We start from the raw sequence: 27,531 nt of genomic DNA on the forward strand, positions 1-27,531 counted from the left end.
TAATGACACTCAGTGTTGTTCCAGGATTTGAGTGATACATTAGGATAAAGATCCTGGTCCCTAGTATTGCAGGGCTAAAGGGTTGTCTTTGCGTCATTGCCCCCCAAACCCAAAAGGAAATCTATCATTATTTATACCCTGGCCAAAGATATGCTGGGCAGCCGCTTAACTGCTGCTAATGCTTGAGGGTTTTTGTTGTTGTTGAGACCTAGAACACTATTGGCTTATTTAAAATACTTGAATGAGGCCCATAACTCGGAGCACTAACTTGTGGGACAATCTTAGCAGAGACACTGTGTATAAAGAAAACGTCAAACTTCCTATAATGGTTTATACAACTCTATGAACCAATTTAATTGAATTTGGTCATTTGGGAAGTTGGGGAAGTTTACCTGACTCTCCCCCTCCCCAGGTAGAGGGAGGAGCCGATATGAAATTGCTTCTGTATTTCCAACTGAAAGCTCTGTATTTATGCTACATATAGTGGGCCCTTTTCAGGGTGCAATTAGAACAATCTATTAAGTACATATGCTATCATGAGGACAATCTTTTCCAAACACCGGGACTTCTTTTGGATTCATTCCCCTCTTTCTTCCTCCCCTAGCCCCACCCTGAGTTTAAAAGCAATGTTTGATTGAACTCCACAGAAACAGATCCAGCGTCAAGAGATCTAGTTTCGCTTTTCTTTCTTTCTTTCTTCTTCTTCTTCAACATTGGCTGTTGATCCAGTAACTTATAAACGAGGGATATTTAAATACAGGAACGGTTCAGTCCTCGCTGTCTTCTTCGTCATCGTCATCTTTGCTGGGAGCGCATCTCTGGAAGCAATGCACCAGCGCCGCCAAGAGGAAGCTTGACAGAATGGCGGCAATGGAGACCGCAACTCCAGAGAAGATGATGATCAACAGATCCGTTAACGACAAACTAAATTTGCATTCACTGAAGCTGACCTCAGATAATTCATCCAGAAAGATTCTTCTGTTTTCCACAGGCAGGGAACACTGGAGTTCGTGTAGACCTGCAAAGAAAAAAAATAAAAGAGGGAGGAGATGAGAAGCGCATTGGCCGATCGTTTACTTGATTCAAGCTGGGAGCCGGATAGCTGGGGAGATTTGTATGGGGATCACCTTTAGGTTTCTAAGTTTGTATTCAGTGAGTGCAGGAAGGAAGTGACTAAAAGCTGACATCATCTGATGGCTGTTGTTACACAGCCCGTGCAAAATAAGCTTTGGGAGTATCTAGACAAGTGTCCACATCCCCAAAATAGAACATTAGTGTTGACCTCAGCAAAGAAGGCAAGGATGGAATGGACCATGAAGGCGGAGTTATGCACGTCTCTTTACCCCTTCAGGCCAGGTTTGATATATTAGTGAGTCAGGGTGGGAAAGCATGCAAGATGCATGTTCTGTAAATAACAACAGGACTTCAGTCTTCAGGGCTGTCTGTTTTGGGTATGTTTCTTGTGTGCTACAGTCACCTATGAAAATAAAACACATTCTTAAATATAAGCCTCCACATCATAGTATTATTTTCATATACGACCCTATAATACCTGTGCATTCTTCTGTGGGATTTTTCCCCGCTGCGTGCAGCAACAAAAAACAACCAGGAGGTCACTTTGGGTAAAATTCCCCTCTGCACAAAGGGTGAGCCATGTTATGCACCATCTAAATCCCAATTACACTTGATTTTGAGGGCTAAAGTGAGACTTGACTAATGCCTAGGTCTTGTGCTGCCCTTCGCATGAGGGTAAATTTTACCCTTTGTAATTATCTTGTTTGAAACAGATCATTGTTCCTTTAAGCCAAAGGACGTGCAGAGAGATACCCAGGTCGACTGCACTTGGTGCTGATGTTGTGAACTTTGGCCTCCCCCCCCCACCACCCGCTTCCTATGGCTAAAACTATAGTGATGTTTTTCCTTTGGATCAAGATAACAGCTTGGGCTTAACCGATGCTTGATTAATTCTGTGATCTGCTTTCAACTTCTCCTTTACACTTTGTTATAAGATATTATTCCTCCATGCATTATTGAGGAATGCCTAGAGCTGCGCAATAGTTTGGTTTCTTTATGATGAAATTAGGAAATCCAAATTCAGAAACGAGTATGAATGTAGCTTGATACGGACAGCGAGGACACTAGTAAAAGTAATCTCCTCCTTGCAGAGCAAGCAGACTGGAGAGAGTATTTCTAATGGTGCCAAGGAAGTGCTTTGATGGACTGATGGGTAAAGTGAGTGAACTCTTCAGGGGTCGTTAGCATGATGGACTCTACTTGGCTATTGAGGATAGGAATGTAAAGGGGAAATACGAGAAATGTGTATTAATGGCCTGGGAGCCGCTACTGGTCTATTTGATACATTCTTCCCTTTGTCTGCTGGTGAGCACAGAATAGCTGGAAAGGCCCCTGGCCGCTCAGGTTTTGACCCTGTATCATTGCGTGCTCACAGTTCAAGGTGTGTTTCTGGGGCAGTACTGCATGAACACAGTTCCCACTTCATTTCAATTACATGGAGAGTTGTTACAATAGGACTGGATGGGGGTGTTTACGACTATCAGATTGAGACGGTTGAAGCTAGTGATCTAGATGTGACAGACAGTCTGGACCCGGCTTAGCTGTTACATATAAGTTGCTTCATTTGGGATGTGGTTAGGTTGAAGTCCATCCTAGGCTCATTGTTCCACTGTCTTTTTGACTCTTTCATGTTACAACCCTGGTTTACCAAATTCTGGCTCCTAAACCTCTCGGCACAACCCTGGCTAATCCTCCCAAGGTTCTATCCTCTTCACTGTGCCCCATGTTCCTCTTACCCATAGCACAATACGCAGCTGCCCACCAGCTTCTCCAAAGCAAGCTAGCAAAAGAGGACACCAGTCTGCGTGCCCAAGGCTGGGTGGCAGAGGATGCTACTGAGCGGTTTCCACATGACAAATTGCCACCTGGAGCACGAGCTGCATGTGCTAAGCTTGGAGGGCAGTGGAAATGTGTGCCGGACAGCCACGCAGACGGGTTGGCTATGTGGACCTTTTGAAACCATCCTGTCTGCATCGCTAGCCAGCCTCCTATGAAGCTGCAGAAGCCAAAGGTTTCAAATGTCCTCTGAGACCTTCAGCAAATTGGGGCTGCCCTGTATTTAAATAGGTCCATAAATGTTCCCTAGACTTTGAGCAGGCCGGGGGATGGATCGGTGCACTCAGCTAGTGGGAAGAGGGTACAATTTAATTATAATGTCTGTGACTAGTAGGGGCAGCTGGAGGAAGTAGGAGAGAAGGAACTGCTACTCCATAGCTTGCAGGGGTGTTTTCTGTACGCTCCAGGCGCCTCTGCAGATCTTTCCAGTACACGGCCTGTTCGCTGGAGCTTTGGACTGGGTCTCGCTAGCATTTGCACTTGGGATAGCCATTCTAATCTATGATTCTATGATTCTATTTATCCAGTGGTAACAAAAAGGGCAAAAAGCAAAATAAGATGGGAACAGAAGCCCCTCCCCTTCCAAGATCCCTGGGAAAGAAACCAGGGTGAAGAGAAAATGTAGAGGTCTTAGCAAGGGAGGCTAAGCCATAGGACCTAGATCTCTCTCTCTCTCTCTCAATTCTATCAGACGTTAAAGCCGTGAACAGTTATAAAATAACTCATTGCAATTTGCACACACAGCTATTGATTTACATTCTTCTCACCAGATTGTCACAAGTAAGAATTTTAGTTGTACTCAGAACGATACAATAATTACTACCAATAACATAATGTATGTAAGCCTCATCTCCATGCAAGAGTCACCTAGTTCTCTGGGACAATGCAGCTAAAAAAGGCCCTGATGAAGCGCATGAGAGCTGGACACAAAGCATTCTTGGAGAAGAAGGTTTGGCTATGGAATGAGCTACCAGAGGGGATTAGACTATGCCAAAATTTGGCCACATTTAGAACATGTGGCCAGGCACAGTTTTTTGCGTAAGCTTTTCTAGTGGAACTGGAAAGGTTTTTTCTATATTGCAAATAAACAAATGCACCTGTATACTCCAAACAGGCTTCCTAAAATCTGGGAAAGGAGAAGAGCAGAAGTCTGCTATGATTTATACTAACCTAATTTACCTATATGCTTAGCTAATACAGGGCCAAATTTTCAAAAGTGCCTTGTGTATAGGGTTCTGAACATGACTGAAAATCAGACCCCAATTTTGGATGATGAACACATGAAAATCTAGCCCTGGGCTGTTTTGAAAGTCTGCCAGTGAAGTCCAACCTAGAAAACCCTAAAATAGATTTAATGTTATGCAAGCATCTTAATATGTTTTACAAATATTAATGCTGTGATTTTCAAAAGCTCGTAAGTGATTTAGGACCACATTTCCCAATGACTTTCAAAGGGCCTTGTGCTCCTAAATTGCTTAAGTGCTTTTGAAAATCTAACCTAAATTATTAAACTCCCTAATACCCTTGTTAGGCATGTATTATTCCCTTTTAATATATGGGTAAACTGAGGCACCAAGCTTTAAAGAGCACACCACCTCCAGTGTGTCAATGGTAGACAAGAAATAGATGCCAGTGGCCCTGAACCCTGCAAAACCTTTGCATACATTTGCACCTAGAAATGAATTGTCCGCTGCACTGGTAGTTTGCAGAGAAAGCCTCATATGTTATAAGTTCAGTTTTATTCTCTCAAAGAAAAGGGACAATTTCTTTCCTCCTGCTTCTGAGAAATTTCCTTGCTGTTCGGTTGTATCCTGAAAAATGCTTCATGTCAGGCTGTTACAATCACATTTTGTAACATAAAAGGACCTGACTGGCTAACTGTGCTGAAAAAAATCAGACTTTCATCATCTGAACCTTTGAGAAAAATCCTGTCTTTTAAAATTTCTTGGCTGATGCGTCACACTGGGTCGAAAGAGTCAAGTCACGAATCATGAGGCGATATGGCCAGGAAATAACAAAGGGAGAGGAAGAAACTTTCTGAAAGGGATGTTGGAGAATGCTGCAAGAGAACTTCTTTGAACAGCACTGAAAGCTCATAATGGGTGCTGTAGCAAATCAATGGCAAATCATTTGGAAGGCTAGGAGTTTGAGCCATTATGCATTTCATTGCAAATTGAAAGTTAGTCCTGATTCCATTAAATTATCCTGCCAAAATGGGACCATTTTCAGAGCAGAGAGCATGTACGATCCCAAAACTGCGGCCTCATTCACATGCTGGTTCTCTGAACCCTCGCTGATCGAAACTCTTGGTTGGGGAAGCTCAGGTTCCTGGCAGATGGCTGAATCCCAATTCACTTAGTAATTTGAATTAATATTCACAGATATTCTTTTCCCATGAGTCCCTCAGTTTTAGCCATTCAGTCTCTGGATCCGTTTATGAGGGTGTCATCTTGCAGGGTGCTCAGTGCCCTCAATTTGCAAGACTGATTTTTACTCCTGGGCCTCTCTGCTGGGACTGCAGAGGGTTAAAGTAATGGGGAGCAGCAGGGTGGGAAGCATAGCTCCCCTTCTGCTGTTAAAATTAGCAGGAGCTCCCCAACTACTGCTCCCAGATACTGGAGTTACTCCTATAACTCAGGGATTGGTCTGAGACCATCAGCTCATCACATAGAGTCCATCAAAATAATAAAAACGTGTGGATACTTTTTATATAGACTGGAGTTGAAACAGAGACCAAGACAGCAAAGCTACATATGCAACTCCCCAGAAACATCCAGTTTCCTTATGATTTATTGAATACAATTTGTACACTAGAAATAATGAAATCTAGCTGCTCTTTGCTTCTCAAACACTAATTATATTTTAACGGTTAAACCACGTTGGAACATAAGTAGGGAGCAGCCAGAAGCGAATCAGGGTAACATATTGCAAATTAGAATGAACAGGAAGAGTTTGCTATGGGGAGGAGATCAGTGCCATGCTGTGACAGAAAAGTCTGCTCCAAGGGGACATAGGAAGGTTTCAGTTAAGTACACAGAGATAATGGGGGGAGGGCGGGAGAGGGGAGAGAATCTGCAAATAGTCAGTCAGATGTGAAAGCCAATTTCAGTTTGAATGTGGTTGTGACCCTTTGGGCTTTACTAGCGTGAATACTCGTGAGCAACCTATTGTTTAGCTCAAGTGCCTGAATATTCACTCAGGCTGAAACTCACCCCAAATTCAGAGGGCAAATGTAACCCATGCCTGCTTGGTGTGGTGCTCCGTCACTCTCTAGTAACACCTAGACCTCTAGGATTGATGAGTCTGTACAGCCGAAGCTAAGAGGCAAGTGGCTTTTAGCTCATTCAGTAGAGACTCATACATAAGCTCTTGAGGTCCCAGGTTCAATCCCACCCAATGCTGACTGGGGTCTGTCGGAATTACACAAGGACCAGGCCTATGCACCACTTAAATTCCACGGGACTTAAATGCAATTTAAGTAACTGATAAGCTTTGAGCTGGGGCTCTGCCCGGGCTGAATTTCATCCATAGAATAAAATTCTGCACTGACTCACTGACATTATTAGTGGTATTCCAGAAGTGCCCAGAGGCCCTGAATCAGGGACTCAATGTGCTAGACATGGTACAAAAATGGAATAAAAGTCAAAGTCCCTGCCCCAAAGAGCATACAATCGAACATCTTTGCAGTCCCACTGAAGCCAGCGGTGAGAGTCAAGGCCCGATATGACCTCTTAGGTCAAAACTAGTTAATAGTGTGTTATTCTGAAATGTGTACGCCTGCTTTTCCTGTTTTCGTTTTACAGATACAGCCTTATCAAGAGCACTATGTCTGGTGCCATGAAATGGGTGGCGTTGTAATTATAATTCTAGGCATATGCACACACCTAGGAAAATCATAAAGTTGGGATGCATCGCTAGAGCCAAACTTCTTCAAAGGTGGTCAGATCCGATGTTCGAGTTTGGGCTGACCATCTATCAGCTTCCACAGCGATAGTTAGCTTGTGAATACCGTTCGGAGAAACTAGTTCCAAATGGCCAGGTTTTCCCATACACAAAATTCAAGGCATGTATTTCTCGGCGTAGATTGCCACAGTAGCTATTGGACTCCTGTTTGTTGCCAACACGCCTGTCTGTCACGCCCTTATTACACAGACAACATTGATTGCAGACAAAGAACAAAAGAAAGAATGAAAGAAAGAACAACTCTAAAATCCTAAGGAAAGACAGAACACAGCCCTGGCCTCTGTAACATTCAGCATCTGGACTAAAATTCAAAACAGCAGCTACCCCGTACAGTAGGCAAGGGAACTCCAATCCATTTAAGGGGACAGCGCACAGTAAACAGAGTGGAAGCTTTCCTTTCCTATTACAGTTACACAGAGCAAACAGGCAAAAAAATAGGGGTATGGAGATATAGTGTTATGGTAAGTGGCACTGTAATAAAGAAGGCTCCTATTTTCTGGTACATCTGAGTTGTAGTCAGCACAAGTCTAGAGGAGGGGCGCAGTAGGTAGTTTTAAGCCACCTTTGTGCCCACTAATCCTGGGGTTCAGTGGGGGTACTGACCTGGTCCTCAATTTAACTATTTAACTTAGAACAGCCTAATTTATACTGTCTGCCTATGTTCTTGGACGCACTGTTCCAGCAACCAGAGATCACCCTGGCATAAGTACATCCTGGCTGTTCCCCCGACCCAGCATGTAGCAGTTTCTATAAAGGAGGAATCCTTCACGGTCTGGATCCACCAGCATTAGGGCTGTGTTGTGTGCTGGAGTGGCACAAAGCAGCATCCATGCACAGGCGTATTGGAGCCAAGATAGACACTGTATTTTCTTGAGAGAAAAAGAAATTGAGAGAAACAGGAGAAAGAGACATTGTTTCTAGGTGCATCACCTCCTGGAGCCTGGGAATAACTCAGCATGGTGATGGGTCCAGTATCTAAGAGGCAGATTTTCTTTGTGTGGTACCGGGAAAGATTGGGGCCCAATCCTGCACAATTGAGGTCAATAGTAGTTTTATTGATGACCTCAGTGGGAGCAGGATTGAGCCCAGAGGGAATATGTCAGCTCTGTTCCTTGCCCCGTATGACATTTCCCGTCTTCACCTTACATCAGGATGTAAAGCATCCAAATCAAAGAGCGTTTGTATTGTACTGAGCCCTGGGGGAATATTTCCTGCTGTGTGTGAACTAGACTAGAGTGTGCTGCAGTGATGGAAAGCCTGATTATAAAACAAAACACACACACACACACACACACACACACACACACATACAAAGTGCTCCTCTTTGTGTAGCTGTGGGTCCTGGAATCTAGGTCACGCTCTCAAACAAACCAGATTAGATTGGAATTTTCTACTTGCTTTAGTCTCACACTCTCCGACATGCTAGTTTAGCCTGGAGTTTTCACAGAGTTCTTAGTCATGGAAACTAATAAATGCCACGGGCAAAGCTCGGCCTGAGACAAAAGAGGCCTCGCTAGCTCCCAGCTATGGCTCACCCACACTGTGTATGTGCCTTCTGGTTGAGACCAGGGGCGGGGCGGGGGGAAACAAAACGCTAAAGCTTTTTTGGGAATAACCTAACGTGACTGCATTACTCATTGGGAGCTGGAGTCGGTGGGGGTGGGAGAGAGAGAGACCATGTATTGTTCCATTCAAATGGGTGAATTAACTTGGTGAGGCTGTTCCAAAGCCCACTAAAGTATGGGGGTTTTCCTGTTGACTTCAAGGGGTTTTGGATCAGGTCCTTTATTTGTAACAGGAGTGATAACAATAGCAACGTCTCCAACTGCGCATGGAGTCCAAGATAAGGCAGGACACCAGTGGTTTTCAACATTTTCACTTGCGGACCCCTAAAACATTTTGAATGGACGTGCAGACTGCTTTCAACCCGGACCACGGGTTGAAAACTACTACAATACAATTGCATCATATCTACCGATTGCCGACTGGAAGTGCTACATACCTGGGCCACACATGATGAATTTAGTAAGATATGTGGACCATAACGATTCCTTTCTTGCCTTTCATAGCTTGGTATCATACCCTTCATGCTATTTAAATGTGAGTTGTCTTCAGCATCATGAAACTTGAGTCCATTATTTCAGAAGTACAGATGTTCTGCATTCGAGAAGAGGTCCTATCTCATATCTAGCAACAGATCCACGTGGTGGATCTTAAATCCACTGGTCTGTCTCCTCTGCACATGGAACTCCCTCCCACAAGTGATCCTGGGGGTTCTGTGCAGGAAGGAAGGGCAAGACAGCCTGCTGCAAAGTGGTCAGCATTAATTACAATGGTTATTTCCCGACAGGGAGGCGGCTGCACAGAGTGGCTTCCCCACCTAGTCCGTATCCTCTCCACCCACCTGGGTCAGAGGGCCAGAAGAATGATGACATTTAAGCTCAGCTCGTCATCTTCTGACAGATGTATTGTCCATTTGTCTACCATTTATTGCTTCTTTCTTCCTCTCTGCCGTGAAAATCAGCAGGGATGATCTAACCCTTACTGATCTATTATACCATAATAGAGAAGCACTGAGATACTTTCCAGCAATGGGTCGCACAGGTATTAACCTACTGAGCCACTCTAGCAAAGGCATAAATACACAGTGCATAAGGATTTGGGACTTTTTTTTAGATAATCCTTTTGTCACTTAAATGTGTGCAAATCCCAGGGGCTGCAATAACAAGCTGTTGAAAATAAGGACTGCAAAGTGTCCTCGTCTTGACTGAGAACCCCCGCGACTTTTCTTTAATCGTCGTGTTTAAAATTTGTTTACCAACAGAACCCAGAGCTCCAATCAGGATTGCGGACACACCATGCAAACATGTCTGAATCTGTTGATACTCACCCCTTCTTGTCAACTGTTGGGAATGGGCCACATCCACCCTAATTGAATTGGGCTCGTTAGCACTGACCCCCCCACACACTCGGTAAGGCAACTCCCATCTTTCCATGTGCTGTATATTTATACCTGACTACTGTATTTTCCACTCCATGCATCTGATGAAGTTGGTTCTAGCCCACGAAAGCTTATGCCCTAATAAATGTGTTAGTCTCTAGGGTGCCACAAGGACCCCTCGTTGCTTTTGCTGATACAGACCGACACTGGTCTCACTCTGAAACCAGTCACCATTCTGAAGGCCTAAAAAAATAACTCAGTGGGAATTCAGCACGTTGACTGGAATGCAAGCACAGAGTGAAAGGAAGGAAAGAGAGGCCATGCACCACCAGGTAGGGCCGGCTGTGCCTGGCGCAACGTGGGTGTGCAAGGGGGGGCGGGGCGACAGCATGAGAAGTTATTTGCTTGTGCCCCCAATGAATTCCCGCTGAGTGCAGCAGCCTCCCACAATAGAGTCACCTCCACCGGCTCTGTGCTGATCCCATCTCCCTGCACATGAGGCATGGTGTGAGTGGGCTGAAAGAGAGAGTGGGCATGGTCAGTATAGACCTGAGCCCCTGTGATTCTTCACTCCTGTTGCAATGGTTGAAGACAGGGGTCATTACAACAGCGATACAAGTTAGGACTGCCCCAGCCGATACCAGATGCTTCGCCCTCTGAATGTGGAAGGTGGCAAGCTGACTCCCTTCTGCGCCTTAGGCACCAGCACAAATCTACCCCAAGGACTCCCCTAGGTTCCCCAAAGTGATTGGGGAGGAGTTGGCTCCTGAAACAGACAGTAGAGTCACTCAGGTCAAAGAGTGGTGCCACGGTCATGTTCTCTAGGAGGAGGCCATTGGTGTCGTGTGCCTGCACACCGTCCCCACCATGGCATAGGACTTAAAGCCACAGTTCAAGCCCAAACACCTAGACTGCACTGTTTCCTATGCGTGATTCCTGGTGCAACAGAGAGGTCTGAAAACAGGACATTAGATAACAGAAGATCAAGACATGCACAGCTAGCATTACTTATGTGCTTGCATAATATGAAGCTCCAGTTTTACATACGGATCGTTTAGACTAGGCCTTTCCGCCACCAGATGGGAGATAAGATCTTCCCTGGTGAGTAATAAAAATCCTTTTGAGCCTCCTAACAAATTATAACAACCTTGCCAGAAGACAAACTGTACAGAAGTGGGCAAAATGTGTGCAGAGATGCTCAACAGAGTATCAGTTGTGTTCTGGAGCCCTAGAGAACTTGCCCCACTGCAATCCTCCACTGCTGTCTAAAACCTGACAAAGAACGGGGCTTATTTATGTTATGCTGCTTGACACGAATAGTAAACCCATAGTTGGGTACATCAATAGACTACATGGTCATAGGGCAACCAGATGTTCTGATTTTATAGGGACAGTCCCAATATTTGGGGCTTTTTCTTATATAGGTGCCAATTACCCCCCACCTCTGTCCCGATTTTTCACACTTGCTATCTGGTCACCCTACACGGTCACCAATCTCAGATGCTGGCCTGTCCAAGATTTTAGTGATTTTACTAGTGCAGCACTAGAATTTGGTCCAAGAACAAGTGCCCAAGTTATCCAGCCCTTTGGAGATAAAACCTCAGTTAATGGGAGAAAATGTAAAAACCTAGCAGTTGAACGGTTCCTTTCTGTAAGTCCACAGTCCCTTCAAGAAAAGTTCTATAGGATGTAATAGGAATGTTACCTTTTCTAGAGGTTTTTGAACTGTCCTATTCAGTTTAATAGAGAATTCTATCCTGGCTACACAATTCTATAAGGTCCCCCCGAGCCATGGGCTGACGTGACAAAGGCACATTCGTTTTCATGGCCAGCAGCACACATGGGCATGATGTGGCCAGCACTATGTCCAGCCGCACTAGCAATGGGGATCCAGTGGGAAAGTGAGTGAGATCTGAATGGCAACTTTCAGGACTGTGATGAAGACCCTGAACAACCCACCCACCTCCTACACAATTCTATAAAACGGCTAAAATAACCGGAGCGAGGATCTCATTCACTGTTCATTTCCATAGGTTTTGAGAGTAACTTCTATAGAACCCTGTTGATTTCACCCCTTTTAAAATTCTACCAGGCGTTCCCATAAAAGGTGTCTCATGGGGGCTGTGGAAGTTTGAAGTTGAAAAATTAGCTGGAGCTAATAAAGATGACAGTTATATAAGTAGGGTGACAAGACAGCAAGTGTAAAAAATCGGGACGGGGATGGGGGGTAATAGGAGCCTATATAAGAAAAAGCCCCCAAAAGCGGGACTGCCCCTATAAAATCGGGACATCTGGTCACTCTATATATAAATCAACTTGCTCCCACCCAGTGTAGAGAAGAGCCGTTTCTTCATACCAAACACAAATCTGTAAATGAAATAACAAGTGTTATAAATATGTCACGTATGTTATTTTGGTCAGGGTCACCCTTTATCTTGTAAACTCCAGCTGTCCCAAGGACAAGGTCGTACGTTCTGTATCTTTCTGGTGTGTCATTTGCAGAGACAGATGTATTCATGTTGCAAGCAGTCTATTGTTTCTCATTCTTGTTATTATGGGAACACTTAGAACCCCAGGCAGAGATCAGGCGCTGGGCAGCAGCTAGGCATTGCACTAGGGCCTTTATGTACACATGACAACAAGGTGGATGTGTCTTAAAGAGCTGACAGGCTAAATAAAGTTGGAAGCTTGGGACTGATGGAGCTCTAGACCATATTTTGAAAGGAGGTGTGTTCTGAGGCACGTCAGGATATGTGTACTGTTTCTTTAAATAGCAGAAAGTGAGGAAGGATAGTGCTGAGGGAAGGTTCTAGGCAGAAGCTCTGCTTATTTTAATACAATTCCTTGTTCAGTGTTCGAAGAACGGGACTCAGGGATGCTTTACTATTGTCACACGACAGAGGGGGAAGTGTTAAGGAGTCTTGCTGGTTGTTCTGCCTCCAATGGGGTAAAGCCCCAACAATCAGGTGAAGGCACTCAAACTGCAGCTAATTCCTGTCTAAATGTAGAGGGGGGCAGGAGGACTATGCATCTGCTTAAGTGCTTTGAAAATGGATACAATCTGGAAAATGGATCTATATTCTCCCCCCATACACACACTTTTTTTTTTTTTTTTTGGATAAAAAATGGAAGACGGTTTCAGCAAAAAATTGTTTCTCTTTTTAAAAACAGCTCTGTTAGAACACTGTGCCACGCAAAGAGATGTGACCCTGCCGTCCTACCCGATCCTAACAGCACACAAAACACCCAGATACAGTTAAGCTGTGTAGGAAATCGGCAACATTCAATATCCATGATTCAATCATGTTTGTCACTGGTGCTGGTGAGCCAAACAAGTTTCTAGCTACACACCAGCTGGCCCACTGATTGCTTTGAAATTGTCTGCTCTGGGATCTGATGGGAATATTTCCCCAGACGTCTGCAACGATTGATGTTATTTTGTCCGGTAACTTCTGATTTGGATTTATGTTCCTCTGGCTCGAGATAAGCAGCAAATAGCATAACTGGCCTCAGGGTAACTTGACTCTGCTTTAAAAGACCTTCTGAGTACATGCTCTGTCCTTGGTTATTCCTAATACTTAGGATGTTGTAGGAAATATTTGTATTAGTTATACCTTTTATACGGAATATTTTGAAGCCCATTAGTATTGCAATACCGCTGCTTTAGTCTGTTTTCCCTTTAGGGCTGGGATTGCCCCTTTTCTTTATACAGCACCCTACACAAATCCCAATTGGGCCCTTTGGGTGCTACCATACTATAAATATTTACTGCTTCTTCTACTAATCATTATAATTCCCTAATACCAGAAACTTACTGTTGCCTTAGTTAATATTACATGTAAACTATCCATTGAATAATTGATAAATTTGTAAAAACCAACATATGTTGGCAGGCAATTAGCCAGCAGAAAGAGGGACTAAAACTTTATTGGTTACTGCAAATATTTTCCTCAACTCTATTTTAATCTGCATGAGTGAGTTACTGAAGATTATTGCAAGAGCATTTGAATTAAAAAAAAAATATATGGAGATATACTGATCTCATAGAACTGGAAGGGACCCTGAAAGGTCATCAAGTCCAGTCCCCTGTCTTCAGGAGGCAGGACCAAGTACTGATTTTTGCCCCAGATCCTTAAGCAGCCCTCTCAAGGACTGAACTCTCAATCCTGGGTTTAGGAGGCCAATGCTCAAACCACTGAGCTATCCCTCCCAACTTTCCTAGCAAAAAAGTAAAATTGATATTTGTCATTTTGGGTAAAATTGTAGCTGTTTGCTGATGTTACTGAGATTACAAAGCCTTGAAATGCTTAAATGTGGCATTTTATTCCTTATATTGTATTTTGCCTCTAGTTATAGATCCCTTTCTTCTACTTTAACACTGTCACTAATGTCTTAGTTGTAGTAATAAGTACTGAGAGAGACTTCTGCTCTGAAGAGATTTGAACTGCCACTCGGTTCCTGCCTATGGCTACCAAAAAAGAAAGGCAAAAAAATTCAAATCTGGGTGTTTATAGTTAGGCACCTAATTCCACATTTAGAGACCTATAAATAGCCTACATTTTTTAAAGGAGGCGAGTGCCCACACTTCCTACTGACTTCAATTTACCTTCAGTTAGAGCTGACTGCTCATCACCTTTGAAAATCAGGCCTTGGCTACACTTACCCGCTAGTTCGGCGGCTGGCAATCGAACTTCTGGGTTCGACTTATCGCGTCTAGTCTGGACGCGATAAGTCGAACCCGGAAGTGCTCGCCGTCGACTGCAGTACTCCAGCTCGGCGAGAGGAGTACCGCGGAGTCTACGGGGGAGCCTGCCTGCCGAGTGTGGACCAAGGTAAGTTCGAACTAAGGTACTTCGACTTCAGCTACGTTATTCACGTAGCTGAAGTTGCGTACCTTAGTTCGAATTAGGGGGGTAGTGTAGACCAAGCCTAAGACTATTTGTTTTGGATCCTAAATGTAGATTGAGCCCGAAACTTTTGGCCAGAGCGAATTTGCAAAATAGGAATGACCAAAATTCTCCTGAAAATCCTAAGGAATGAGGAACAGAACAAAAGAAGCCAGTAACCGATCGTTTTACTGCAACGGAGCAGGATTCAGTGTATAAATAAAAACCCATGCACGGTGCTTGTGGAGGAATCTTATTTCTGTTAGGGGATTCTGCATGAATAGACTAAAAGCTGCTGAATGTGTGAGATGTCTCGGAGCTTTTAATTCCATTCCTGGCCTTGGATGTTATGTACTAAGCTACTGATGTGTTAGTATATGCATTGATACCCGATGAAACGCTGTGCTGTGGAAATGGACTGTAGTCTCCTGCCTTTTCGGTGGAAGCTTGATCTAATTCTACACTAGCATGCAGTGTAAAGGCAGCCTTGTGTGTATAGCAGAGAAACAGGTACAGGAACTACTGGCAGGAAGACAGGAGTGACAAAAAGGTCAGTAGTTTCATTGACTTTCCACTTGACTAGAAATTTAAATAAAACTTGTGCCTTTACATATAGGGCACCATTTGAAATTAACATTTACCATTTTCATTGAGTCCATTAGGGCCACTGATGTCAACGTGGCCAGGATCTGGCTGGTGGCAGCAAGAACCTACATCAGGAGTGCAGATAAATTGAAGCACACTGTTTTGGACTACATACCATGACTTGGTCATCTCTTGACTCTCATCCATTGTAACCTTTCCCTCTAATCTCACCCCACTCCATTCTACAAAAAACCCACTGTTACTAAAGTTGTTCTTTTCCATTGCTCCACCCTTGGAATCCCACATTGGTTTCTTGTTCAATTCAACCTCCACTTCCTCACTCCGGAAAACTTGCCCATAATCTCATCTCCACCTACTGTGTTTCACGGCTCCCATTTTCTCCTACTCCCTCACTCAGCCCTAGCCTGCTTCCCAGTTCTGTTGTGCAGCTCATCTCTAAGCGGTCTATATCGGGGAGGTGGCTGACTACAAAACTGCTCATTGCAGTAGCACAGCAGGATGTACGTCAGCTGTGATATGAAGCCAATGCCCTTTGGCTCTCCTAAGGTCATATGTGACTCTTGTGCACACAGTTTTCTAAAACGGAGCAACAGCTGATCAAAAGAATGCCTGGCAAACAAGAGAATGACATGGGGCCTTTGTATTTTCACGTGTGATTTCCTGCCACCAGTGGGGTCCCTTCCAACAATTTTCAAAGGGAACCAGAGAGCTCTGATTCCGCTGTTACTTCAGCACAGGAGATGTGGCGGTGACTCTACTAGGCTTAGATGGGCAATCTCCCACTGTTGCTCTCTCACTGGTGGGACCATTGATAGAAGCACTAGTGTAGACAGCATTGTCATTTAAACTACTGTGTCAGCTAACCACGTTCAGCGCAGTGGTAAATAGTGCACCAATGAAAACCAGTTCCCTAGCTGCACTACAGCGCCCTCTGTTGGGACCGTTGATTTCCTACATTTATAACCACTGAAAATCGGTTAGGGAGTTTGTGAGTGGCCAACACAGCAGGCATCTTACTCTAGAAAAGGAAGTGGTGCATCACAGGGATTATACCAGACCATATTGGTTTGATAGTCGTCATTCACAGTCTCTACCTTCTGCTTAAATTGATGCAAATCGTTGACATAGTTCTACAGCTGCAGCATTTTCATAGAACATCAGGGTTGGAAGGGACCTCAGGAGATCATCTAGTCCAACCCCCTGCTCAAAGCAGGACCAATCCCCAATGAAATCATCCAACAGATTTTTGCCTCATATCCCTAAATGATCCCCTCAAGGATTGAGCTCACATCCCTGGGTTTAACAGGCCACCGCTCAAACCACTGAGCTATCCCTCCCCCTAGCATATATAGTTTTAGCATATAAGACCATCAACGCCTTTTGTTCCTATAAAATGTAGGGGGGAGTTAAGTGGGATATGCATTAAATAGCAACAAGATGAGAATGCCTGTACTATTGACACTAGGTTTAGTGGCACAGTGGCTGCTCTTTGCAAGACCAATGCAGCACACCAGCTTCCTCGCCCTTCCTGAAAAGGCTTTTTCCTAAGACACTGAAAGGGAAAAAAAAAAAAAAAAAAAAAGAGGGCAAGATGACAGAAAGGAGACACCACAGTCACACTTCAAGGACTATTTAAACTCTAATTAAAAGTCATGTTAAAAATGCATTAGCCATTAGTAAACAAGGTCACACTCACAGCTACCCAAGACATGTCCATGCAAGGTATAAAATAGCAATAGAGACCTCTACAAAGCACTAATTAAATATGGGCACCCCAGGCTACTTGAATTCCCTTCAGGGACCTGCATTTCATCGGAACCCAACTTTTGCATGCAAGTGGGGAGAATCAACGGGTTCCTTTTACAGCATTTAATTTTTAAAATGGCATCTTCCTTCCAAGCCGTGTGCCCAGAAGGTTTTATAGGTTTAAATGATGAAATGGCAGAGTTAGGCCCCAATCCTGCAGTTCATGGCGCACCTGCAAGCAGCAAAGCATCAGGGCCTGCAGTAGTAAATAATAACATTAGAAGAGTGAAATTAAGAAGTTTAGGCCTTTTCAGCTGAGATGGGACATGAGAGAGAGAGAGAGAGAGAGCAGATGAGGTCCAGAGATACAGGAAGGTTGTTACAGATAGCAGGAGCAGCAGGGTTGTATTTTCATGGCATTGCTTCATTCTACATGAAGCAGCAAATACCAGAAATCTCATCAGACTATGGATGAAATCCTGGCCTTACAGAAGTCAAGGGCAAAATTTCCTTTGACTTCAGTTGGGTCAAGATTTCACCCAATAGTCCCAAGATCTCCCTAGACCAGCTCTGCAGACCCAGCAGACTTGGGTGGTTTGAATCGGCCTCTGAAAGTTATTCACACCAACCCTCCAAATGCCCTGCATCAGTTCTCGCTTTTTTAATAGCACATTTCTTACCCCACTTCTATCAGGTTCCTTAAAGGAGCCCAGGTGAGCTCCTTCCCTCTTAAAGTTTCCACTCTGGTGAATCTGGACCTTGTCAATCACCTCTGGTAAAACCCAGCAAGCAAAAAATGAAATGTGTTATGGAGCCAATAGAATGAAGCAGAGAGGATGCTATAATGGTATAAGCCTCAAATGTGCACTTCCCTTGACTCCCTCAACCAACAGAGGCAAATCCTGGCAAAGCCAGCTCAGCCCTTGATCCAAACGAGACCTTTAATGGAAGAGACCCTGTCTTCTCTGCATAGACTCTACAGATCTGATGGAGGATTTCTTAAGAGCAGACATTTGCCCTGGTTTTCTCCCTCATTATTCTTAGCATTCTGTGCACCCGTCATCTAACTGGTTGCTGCGATTCAATGGTGCCACATGTATATCCAATGAAATTCATCCCCCGTGCATCGAGCCAGCACCAGTTTTAAACCTCAGGTTGAATTTCTTCCATAGTTTGGAAAGCAATTTTTGGATCCTTTCAGATAAAAGCTGCTATATACAATCCAAATATTATTATTACATTGACCTTCACTTCTTTTGACAGTTTAATGCATTGCACAAGTTGTCTTCACTAAACGTGGAACCATTTAGATGGGGGGAAATTGCCCTTTGTTCTGGATTGTGATGAAAATTCAACATTTTACATTAAAAAAAAAAGTACTTGCCTTCCATAAAATTGGCAAAGTGATCAGCAGCCATTTGTTTTGAGTGCAAAACATTTTATGCAGCTCCTGTCACAAGTCTGCCTGCAATTTAGGGTGTGAGAAGAAGCACTTTTTGCTGAGTAATGCTTTATTTAGAAATAAAGGTTAGGTGCATAAAGGCTGAGATCTATAAAAGGAATCAAATGTCAGCTGTTTGTGCGAAGCAACAGAGCCAGATAGGCAGGAGCAGCATAGCTGGGAAGAGACTTTCTGGTCAAACAGTTGAAGACAGATCAGCAGAAAAAGTAACTTCAGAGGCCTTTTCCAGCACTTGCCAAGCTAATTAGAAATCAGGCACAATGGATGTAGGTTTTGCAAAATGTCATGGGTTGAATTGTGGTTCATATCCAGGTCACCGATTTATCCAAACATTTGGGGTGTAGGGGGAAGGAGGGTGTTTGGGATGAATTGTTCTGGGGTTTGGCCCATATCTGCTGCAGCAGAATGGAATTTCTATTCAGATGGGCTACACTGCAAAGTGGTTTGAATGTTTTTCAAACCTCATGAACTAGGGGTTGAACTTCATCAGCTGGGTGTCTATTTTGCAAAACCCAAACCCAAGGCACTTTTGGATCAGGACAGTAGCGGCTCCAGGCACCAGCGCTCCAAGCGCGTGCCTGGGGCGGCAAGCCGCGGGGGGCGCCCTGCCAGTCCCCCTGCGAGGGCAGCAGTCAGGCAGCCTTCAGTGGCATGCCTGTAGGAGTCCGCCGGTTCGGTGGCAATTCGGCGGCGGGTATACCGAAGCTGCGGGACCGGGGACCTCCCGCAGGCGGGCTGCCGAAGGCAACCCGCCTGCCGTGCTTGGGACGGCAAAAAAGCTAGAGCCCCACCTGGATCAGGATCCCATTTTAACGAAATGCCCAAATTTCAGGGGTGGGGTAGTTGGTGGTCTCGATACACCGTTCCAGTTTGTGTCATTCTCTGCTATACTGGAGAGGCAGGGCACATTAAACTGCATTTTCAACAGTCTTATTTTAAGCTCACAATCAAGAGTAATTTTACAGCATCCGACTATCCTGAAGTTTCTCTCCCCCAGCCACTTAGTTTCTGTTTCTTTCCACCTGTCTCTGATCCTTACAGGGGCCATATTTCACAGTAGTATCTGAAAGCTGCAGTCCTGAGCCCCAGTTCAGTCCTTAGTGCAGGTTAAAAATATCCTTATGGTTGTTATAGCAGCCACAGAATAGCAGACGTGTACTTCCTGTCTCTTCTGGCATGCTTTCTCCTCCTCCAATCCACCCCGATGCCCTGAACCAGCTTTGAGCCTGCCAAGGAGGTCCACTGAAATGGATGCGGCATTATAGCTGGTGCAAAGAGGCATAGGGCACTGATGAATCAGTCCCTCCCCCCTTAAATTTCCACCTGTATTTCAGGAGGGGGTGTCTTTCTTTTCTTTTCTTTTTAAACAGGAACTCAGTATTGTTGAATGAAAGGCATATGAGATTCCCAGGCTCAATAACTTTACAGCTCAGTCCCTGGACAATCTGTGTTGTTAATCCCACCATATACCTAAACAATCTCAAGTGGAGATAATCACCAGCCAGTTCGCCACATCTCAGCTTTCCCCATTAGCGTGTACTGTGATATTCAAACACTGGAATTGCTCTAGAAGTGAAAAGGAAAAGCATGGTGCTGAATTCAGACCTTTATCTTGAAACTTGCACAATTTGTCTCTGGCTTTCCTTTCTAAACTGTTTCCAGGCATAACGCTGGCTGCCCTACTTATCTTGATGTGCTGACAGCAAGAACACGCCTCTGTGACTCCAAACTTGCAGCAGCACATCAGGGAATTCAGTTAGTCGGATCGCCAAATGTCCAGGTGGATTGCTGTTTGCATAGGCACCGACTCCGTGGGTGCTCCAGGGCTGAGAGCACCCACAGAAAAAATTAGTGGATGCTTAGCATCCCCAGGCAGCCAGCTCCTCCCCTTCCCCCCAGTACCTCCTTTCCACCGATCAACTCCTTCCCTTCCCTCCCAGCACCTCCCGCCCACCATGATCAGCTGTTTAGCGGCAGGGGGAGAGGGAGGAGCAGGGACGGGGCGCACTCGGGGGAGAGGGCAGAACTGGGCAGGAAGAGGTCAGGCAGGGGCAGAGCGGGGGACAGGAAGAGGTGGGGCAGGGATGGGGTCTTGGGGAAGAAGTGGGGTAGGGGTAGGGCCTGGGGCAGAGTGAGGGCAGGGAGCCCAATGATTTTAAAGTATTGTTGAGAAAATCTTGCCCTTTGTGGCTTGGGTTTGCCCTCACCGCCTTGAGTAATACTTTCCTAAGTTTAATGAAATAGACAGCCTGCCTTTTAACAGCAGTAGCTTCGATGAGGCAATGTGAACTAGGGCTCCAACCCCTTCTGAATGTATGTACTTAAATTCACTCATGTGAACTGTCCCTGTGAAGTCAATGGCACTGCCCTGTCAGGCAAGTTAAGCAGGTGTTCACAGGATTGGGGAATAGGGACAGGGAGACCATTTCAGATAAAATAAGAACCTGCCCAAACCTTTGCTGCAAACTCAATCTTCTGAAAGCTTGAAAAAGTTTAGTGAATTTTTTTCGGTAAGTTGATGAGCTCCTCTGCTCTGTTGATTCATAGAATCGTGGAATCACAGAAATGTAGGACTGGGAGGGACCTTGAGAAGTTATTAAGTCCAGCTCCCTGTGCTCAGGCAGGACCAAGTAAACTAGACCATCCCTGACACGAGTTTGTCCAACCTGTTCTTAAAAACCTCCAGTGATGGCTATTCCACAACCTTCCTTGGAAGCCTATTCCAGTGCTTAACCACCCTTATAATTAGAAAATTTTTCCTAATATCTAATCTAAATCTTTCTTGCTGTAGATTAAGCCCATTACTTCTTGTCCTACTTTCAGCAGATTTGGAGAACAATCGATCAGTATCCTCTTTATAACAGACCTTAACATATTTGAAGACTGTTATCAGATTCCCCCTCAGTTGTCTTTTCTCAAGACTAAACATGCCCAGTTTTTTTAACTTTTCCTCATAGGACGGGTGTTCTAAACCTTTTATCACTTTTGTTGAAGAGAGTCCAGAGAAGAGTGATTTGTCCATGTTTCCTAAAGTGTGGTGCCCAGAATTGGACACAGTACTCCAGCTGAGGTGAGGCCTCACCAGCGCCAAGGAGAGTGAGACAATTACCTCCCGGATCTTACATACAACACTCACGTTAATACACCTCAGAATGGTATTAGCCTTTTTCGCATTTGCATAACATTGTTGACTCGTATTCTATTTGTGGTCCAAAACCTTACCAAAATCAAGATATATCACATCTGCAGCTTCTCCCTTATCCTCTAGGTCAGTAACCCCATCGAAGAAGGAAACTAGGGTGATTTGGCATGATTTGTTCTTAACAAATCCATGCTGGCTATTCCTTACAACCCTATTATTCTCTAGGAGCTTACAAATTGATTGTTTAATCATTTGTTCCAGTATCTTTCCACATATTGACATTAAACTGGCTGGTCTATAATTCCCCAGGTTCTCTTTGTTCTCCTTTTTTAAGATAGATACTATGTTTGTCCTCTTCCAGTCATCTGGGACTTCACCCATAGTCCCTGAGTTCTCAAAGATACTTGCTAATGGTTTCAAGCTTGCTTCAGCTAGTTCCTTAAGTACCCTACGATGAATTTCATCAGTCCCTGCTGACTTGAGTATATCTAACATATTCTTTATCCTGTTCTTTTCCTATTTTGGCTTTGTTCCTTCCCCCTTGTTGTTAATATTAATTACGTTAAGTATCTGGTCACAATTTACCATTTTAGTGAAAACTGGAGCAAAATAGGCATTAAAATACCCCAGCCCTCTTGATGTCATCAGTTATTAGCTTTTCTTCCCCATTAAGTAGAGGAACTATACTTTCCTTTGTCCTTCTCTTGCTCCTAATGTATTCATAGAACCTCTTCTTATTGTCTTTTATGTCCCTTGCTAGGTGTAACTCACTTTGTGCCTTAGCCTTTCTAATTTTGTCCCTACATGCTTGTGCTATTCTTTTTTACTAGCAATTTGTCCATGTTTCCACTTTTTGTAGAATTCCTTCTTGATTTACAGGCCATTAAAGAGGGAGCCATATTCTTTTATATTCTTCCTATCGTTCCTTCACATTGGAATAGTTGGCAGTTTTGCCTTTAATATCAACTCCTTGAGAAACTGCCAGGTCTCCTGAACTCCATTTTCCCTTAGATTTTCTTCCCATGGGATCTTACTTCCCAGTTCTCTTAGTTTGTTAAAGTCTGCTTTTCCAAAGACCATTATCCTTATTCTGATGATCTCACTCCTTCCTTTCCTTAGAATAATGAAATCTATCATTCCATGATCACTTTCACCCAAAATTCCTTCCACCTTCAGATTCGCTACCAATTCCTCCCTGTTGGTGAGAATCAAGTCTAAAATGGCTGCCCCGTGGTTACTTCCTTCACTTTCTGAAACAAAAAAATTGTCCCCAACACATTCCAACAACTTACTGGAAATTTTTTGTTTTACTGTATTACTTTTCCAACAGATCTCTGGATAGCTAAAGTCCCCCATTACTTCCAGGTCTTGTGTTTTGGATATCTCTGTTATTTGTTCTAGAAATGCCTCATCCACCTCCTCGTCCTGATTTGGCGGTCTATAGTAGACCACTACCATGATGTTACCCCTGTTATTTACCTCTTTTATCTTTATCAAGAGACTTCCAAGTGGTCTTCCTCTCATAGAATCATAGAAGATTAGGGTTGGAAGAGACTTCGGGAGGTCATCTAGTCCAACCCCCTGCTCAAAGCAGGACCAACACCAACTAAATCATCCCAGCCAGGGCTTTGTCAAGCCGGTCCTTAAAAACCTCTAAGGATGGAGATTCCATCTCTCACCTCCTTCTGGAGCTCAGAACAAATATATAGATATTTTTAGGTTCATCTGGGGTTGGAAATGGCTGAGACAAAACATTGTGACAAAGTGTTTTTAGCCTCGATGACCCCAGGAAGCACGGGAAATCCTGTAAGAAAACTTGATCTCTAGCACCTTTGAGACTAACAGAAGTACTGGGAGCATAAGCTTATGCTCCCAGTACTTCTGTTAGTCTCAAAGGTGCCACAGGACCCTCTGTTGCTTTTTACAGATTCAGACTAACACGGCTACCCCTCTGATACTTGATCTCTAGGGATTTCCAGGCTAAAGAACCACAGGTAAACTTAGGAACAGGCATAAGACCAATGGGAGGGTGAAAGTGGAGGGGGGGAGGAAGGTATTCTGGGAAGGGAGGCAGATTGGGGAGGGGAGGGTCTCATTATTCACTCTCTCTGGGGCACCTGGCATTGGCCACTGTCGGTAGACAGGATACTGGGCTAGATGGACCTTTGGTCTGACCCGGTACGGCCTTTCTTATGTTCTTATGTTCTTATTATTTGAATATTTTTGAAGGTGGAACAGATTGGGGTGGTTTGGGGGGGATGGGAGAAAGATTTGCTAAGAAAAAGGGGTGGAATGAGGGATAATGCTGGCTCAGGTAAGGAGGTGGGTGGGGGGGAAATGATCACAGCTTTTGCTCAGTTAAAGGTTCGGGGACAAAAATTAAAATGCCATTGAGACAAGGAGTTGGGGGGAATGGGTGAAGGTTCCGTTGGGACACAGAGGGGCAGATGGATGAAGGTTTGGCTTGGATACAGGGAAGAGATGGGCCAGGGTTTGGCTCAGATCCTGCCAACGCTCCGCTCAGAGACAGACCAAAGCTGGCCCCAGGCATCGTGGGGGAAGTAGGTCGAGATTCGGCTCACGCCCGGCGGGGGTGGGGAGATCAACCCTTTTTTCTCCCCAAATCACTTCATTCATCTCTAATAGGAGCTGGTTCCATTACATCCTTGAGCAACTAGGGCAAACAAGATTAATGTATCAAAAATGCCACCCAAGGTCACGAGCACAGGGAGAGCTCACATAAGTGCTTACAGCCTCTCTGGTAACGAAGAGGAGGGGAAAAGCTATTGAAATCATTTTCTTGGCTCATTCTGTGTTTTTCTCCCTCTGCCTCTGACACTCCATGAAATACACAGAGATGCTCTTTAGAGGATGGATTCTCCCTCTTTCTCCATCTCCTCCCATTCTCCCTGGCTCTCAAGCCTCAACCTTTTATCACCCCGCCCCCCATTCCTCCCCAGTCAAACATAGTTCTGCTCAGAAGCAGACTAGGCAGCCGTGATCTCATTAAGGGTGTTACTTTGTGGACCCCCAGTAACACTGTTAGCACCTACGCTCCTAGCAGTTTGTCTTTCACGTGCATCTTGGGGGCTGGTGGCATGAGTTTATGACCCGGTGCTTGTTGGGAACCATGAACTGTGGTTGATCTCTAGCTAAGGCTTGCAAGATTAAGAAGAGCTTTGGGCAGGGAGAGTCTGGATTCCTGCACATGGCTGCTTTAATATTATTTCAATACACATCTGAAAAATAACTGGCCAAAACCCCAGAACGCCATTTGAGGTGTGGTTCCAGATCCAAACCTGGATGCCGTTCCAAATTTTGCAGCTTGCGCTCTCGTGTAAATTGGCTTCCAAAACTAAAAGCTATGTTATTTGTATGAAAACCAGCAACAACCAAGCTGGAATTTGAGATCCTAATGCAGGCAATCAAAAGCAACTAATTCCAGGAGAGGGTCAACAACCACAGTGGTATAAAATAGGATGCACGGACTGAACTATCCTGTGCTGCTTCACAGAAAATCTAGGCAGGGTAAGATCAGGTTCCCCCATGTGCTGGCACAAATATTCAGCCATTCAAAGGGCTTATTAAGGGAAATATATTTATTTACTTAATAGAAACCAAAGCCTGGAAGAGAATCAGTGCTGGGTTACCCTAATTGAAAAGGCTCCTTCTCAACTTGGATAGGTTTTAGTCTCAGGACCAAAATATCACATTTACTGGGAGGGGATGTTGTTACTAAAGGAAACCAGCTTCATTTTAAGGGACTCGCTGGTTCAAATGTGTAATTGTGGTAGGAGCAGAATTCACAGGTTGGATCACTGCAGGCAATACACCCAGACAGACAAGCTGACCAGCAGGAACAGCGTGAGCGCGCACACACACACAAACACACACACACACACGCACTAGCTGCCTTGCAAGTCATTTAGCTTTACCTTTCTGAAGCTTGGATGCATTCTCTTGTATCCAGCTGAAGAGGTTGGCAAAGTCACAGTCACAGACCCATGGGTTGCCCTCTAGACGTATAGTCCGAAGGGACGGAAGTGCATCCAGGGCAGCCACGTTGAGGCTCTGCAAGTTATTGTCATTCAGTTCTAACACTTGGAGCTGTTCCAGGCTCTCAAAAGCAGCCTCGTCCACATCCACTAGGTTATTGTTCCCAAGGCTTAATTTTATCAGCTTCTCTGCCGACTTGAATATCCCAGCATCAAGCTGCGTTAAATTATTGTAGCTTAGGTCTAAAAACACCAGCTTGGTGGAACTGCTGAAAGTGCCCTCTTCTAAGGAGGTGATTGAGTTATTCCTGAAGTCCAAGTAGACTAGATCTCCATAAAATATAAAGAAATCAGCCGGTATCGCCTGAATGTTGTTGTCAGCTATGAGAAGTTTCCGTACGTCCAGTGGAAACAGATTAGGAACCCTGGGGAGTCCTTGATCCCTGCAGTCTATAGTGTGGGAGTCCATACAGCTACAGAGAGGAGGGCAAAGATGCCCCAAGGGCAGGAAGAGCAGGCAGAAACAGAGAGAAAGTAGAAGGCAGAGGGAAAAGCATGGCCACATCGTCAAGGATTTGAAAGCTATGATGAGCACCGCTGCTAGGAGAAAGACATTTTGCTCAGCTGGGTAGCAGCAATGCCTGGTGGTTTGTGTGTGTGTGCGTGTGTGTGTGGTTGTATCCAAGAGATCACATATCATCATAGATCAGATAGCAGCCGACTAGGGAGGAGGGGGAGAGAGTGTGTGTGTGACTGAGGGAGAGAGGGAGGGAAGCAAATGTGAGGATTTACACTATCAGGGATTTAGACTGTAGGGAAGAGAGAGAGGACTGAGTGGATGGATGATCTTTGAAGGACTCCCTTGTTTTTGCAGGTTAAAGGAAGCAGGGAGCCTGTCTGCGTGTTTGCTGCTTATTCCAGCAAAAGGGAAATCAGACTCTCTCCCGTGGCTCTGCGAGCAGCAGTTAACCAGTCACCAGTTCATGGTTAACTAGCTGTGAATGTGATGAAACCTGATGAAGTCAGTTATTTTATTTCTTTCCTCACCGGGCTGTGTTCCTAGCTCTAAAGACAGCCAGGCAGGGGGAGGGGAGGGAACCAGCCTGGACTGCTGCTAAAGTCTCTTTCTTTTCCATTTGCAAACAGGGGGGCAAAGACCAGCTGGGGCAGGGAACACTGACTTATGTTTTATCTCACTGCTCTTCCTGAAAGTACTGGCTTCTTTTGGTTCTGATCAAGTGTAACCTCAGTTAAATACGAGTCGACCTACCTTCCACGAAGGGGATAGAACCCATAATAGCACGAAGGGGCACTCGATCTGTTAGGCATTTATATGGCCCCTTTTTTATGATCCACAGCTGCTACTTTTTAATGTTGCCCTTGCCACGTCACCAGGAGGCCAGGTACAAACATGTCTTATGGGCCAGATGGAGTCAACTGAAGGCAGTGGAGCGACACAGATTGACATCGGCTGAAAATTTGGCCTCAGGGGTTTTGGAATATCTGACATTCTCCCCATTCCCACCCCCAACAGACATGCCTTTGCAGAGAAGCATGTGTGTCTTTCGGACACTATCCCAAGTATCACTGCCCCAAGGACATACCCTCCCCTTTGGCTGCAGGGAGCTGAGCGTGTCCTACAAGGAGGCAGACTAGATCAGCAGTTTAAGGGCTAAGGGGGAGATATTCCAAAAGCACAATTGATCTTTAGACGCCTAACTCCCATGGAAGAGCGATTGGAATTGGGCACCTAAATGCCAGTTTTGCCTTTCCCTAAACCTCCAGGGGAGCTGGCCATGATGGTTTATTATCACACGAGAGAAACGTGTTTAGAGTCACTGTTACCCAACACAGGCTGCCCACGTGCCCTTCCCTCTAAA

At 44.8% G+C, this 27,531-nt stretch overlaps 1 protein-coding gene across 1 annotated transcript; it reads right to left on the reverse strand.

Annotated features, from left to right (window-relative positions):
* Positions 1-630: 630 nt before the first annotated feature.
* LRRC38 (leucine rich repeat containing 38) lies at positions 631-26,491 on the reverse strand. Its single transcript, XM_005292791.4, has 2 exons — positions 25,592-26,491; positions 631-1,018 (listed from the first exon to the last, which is right to left on the reverse strand). The coding sequence occupies exons 1-2, from the start codon at positions 26,352-26,354 to the stop codon at positions 768-770; spliced, it is 1,014 nt and encodes a 337-aa protein (XP_005292848.3). The 5' UTR covers positions 26,355-26,491; the 3' UTR covers positions 631-767.
* Positions 26,492-27,531: the final 1,040 nt, after the last annotated feature.

This window comes from Chrysemys picta, chromosome 21, assembly GCF_011386835.1.
Source record: "Chrysemys picta bellii isolate R12L10 chromosome 21, ASM1138683v2, whole genome shotgun sequence".
NCBI lineage: Eukaryota > Metazoa > Chordata > Testudines > Emydidae > Chrysemys > Chrysemys picta.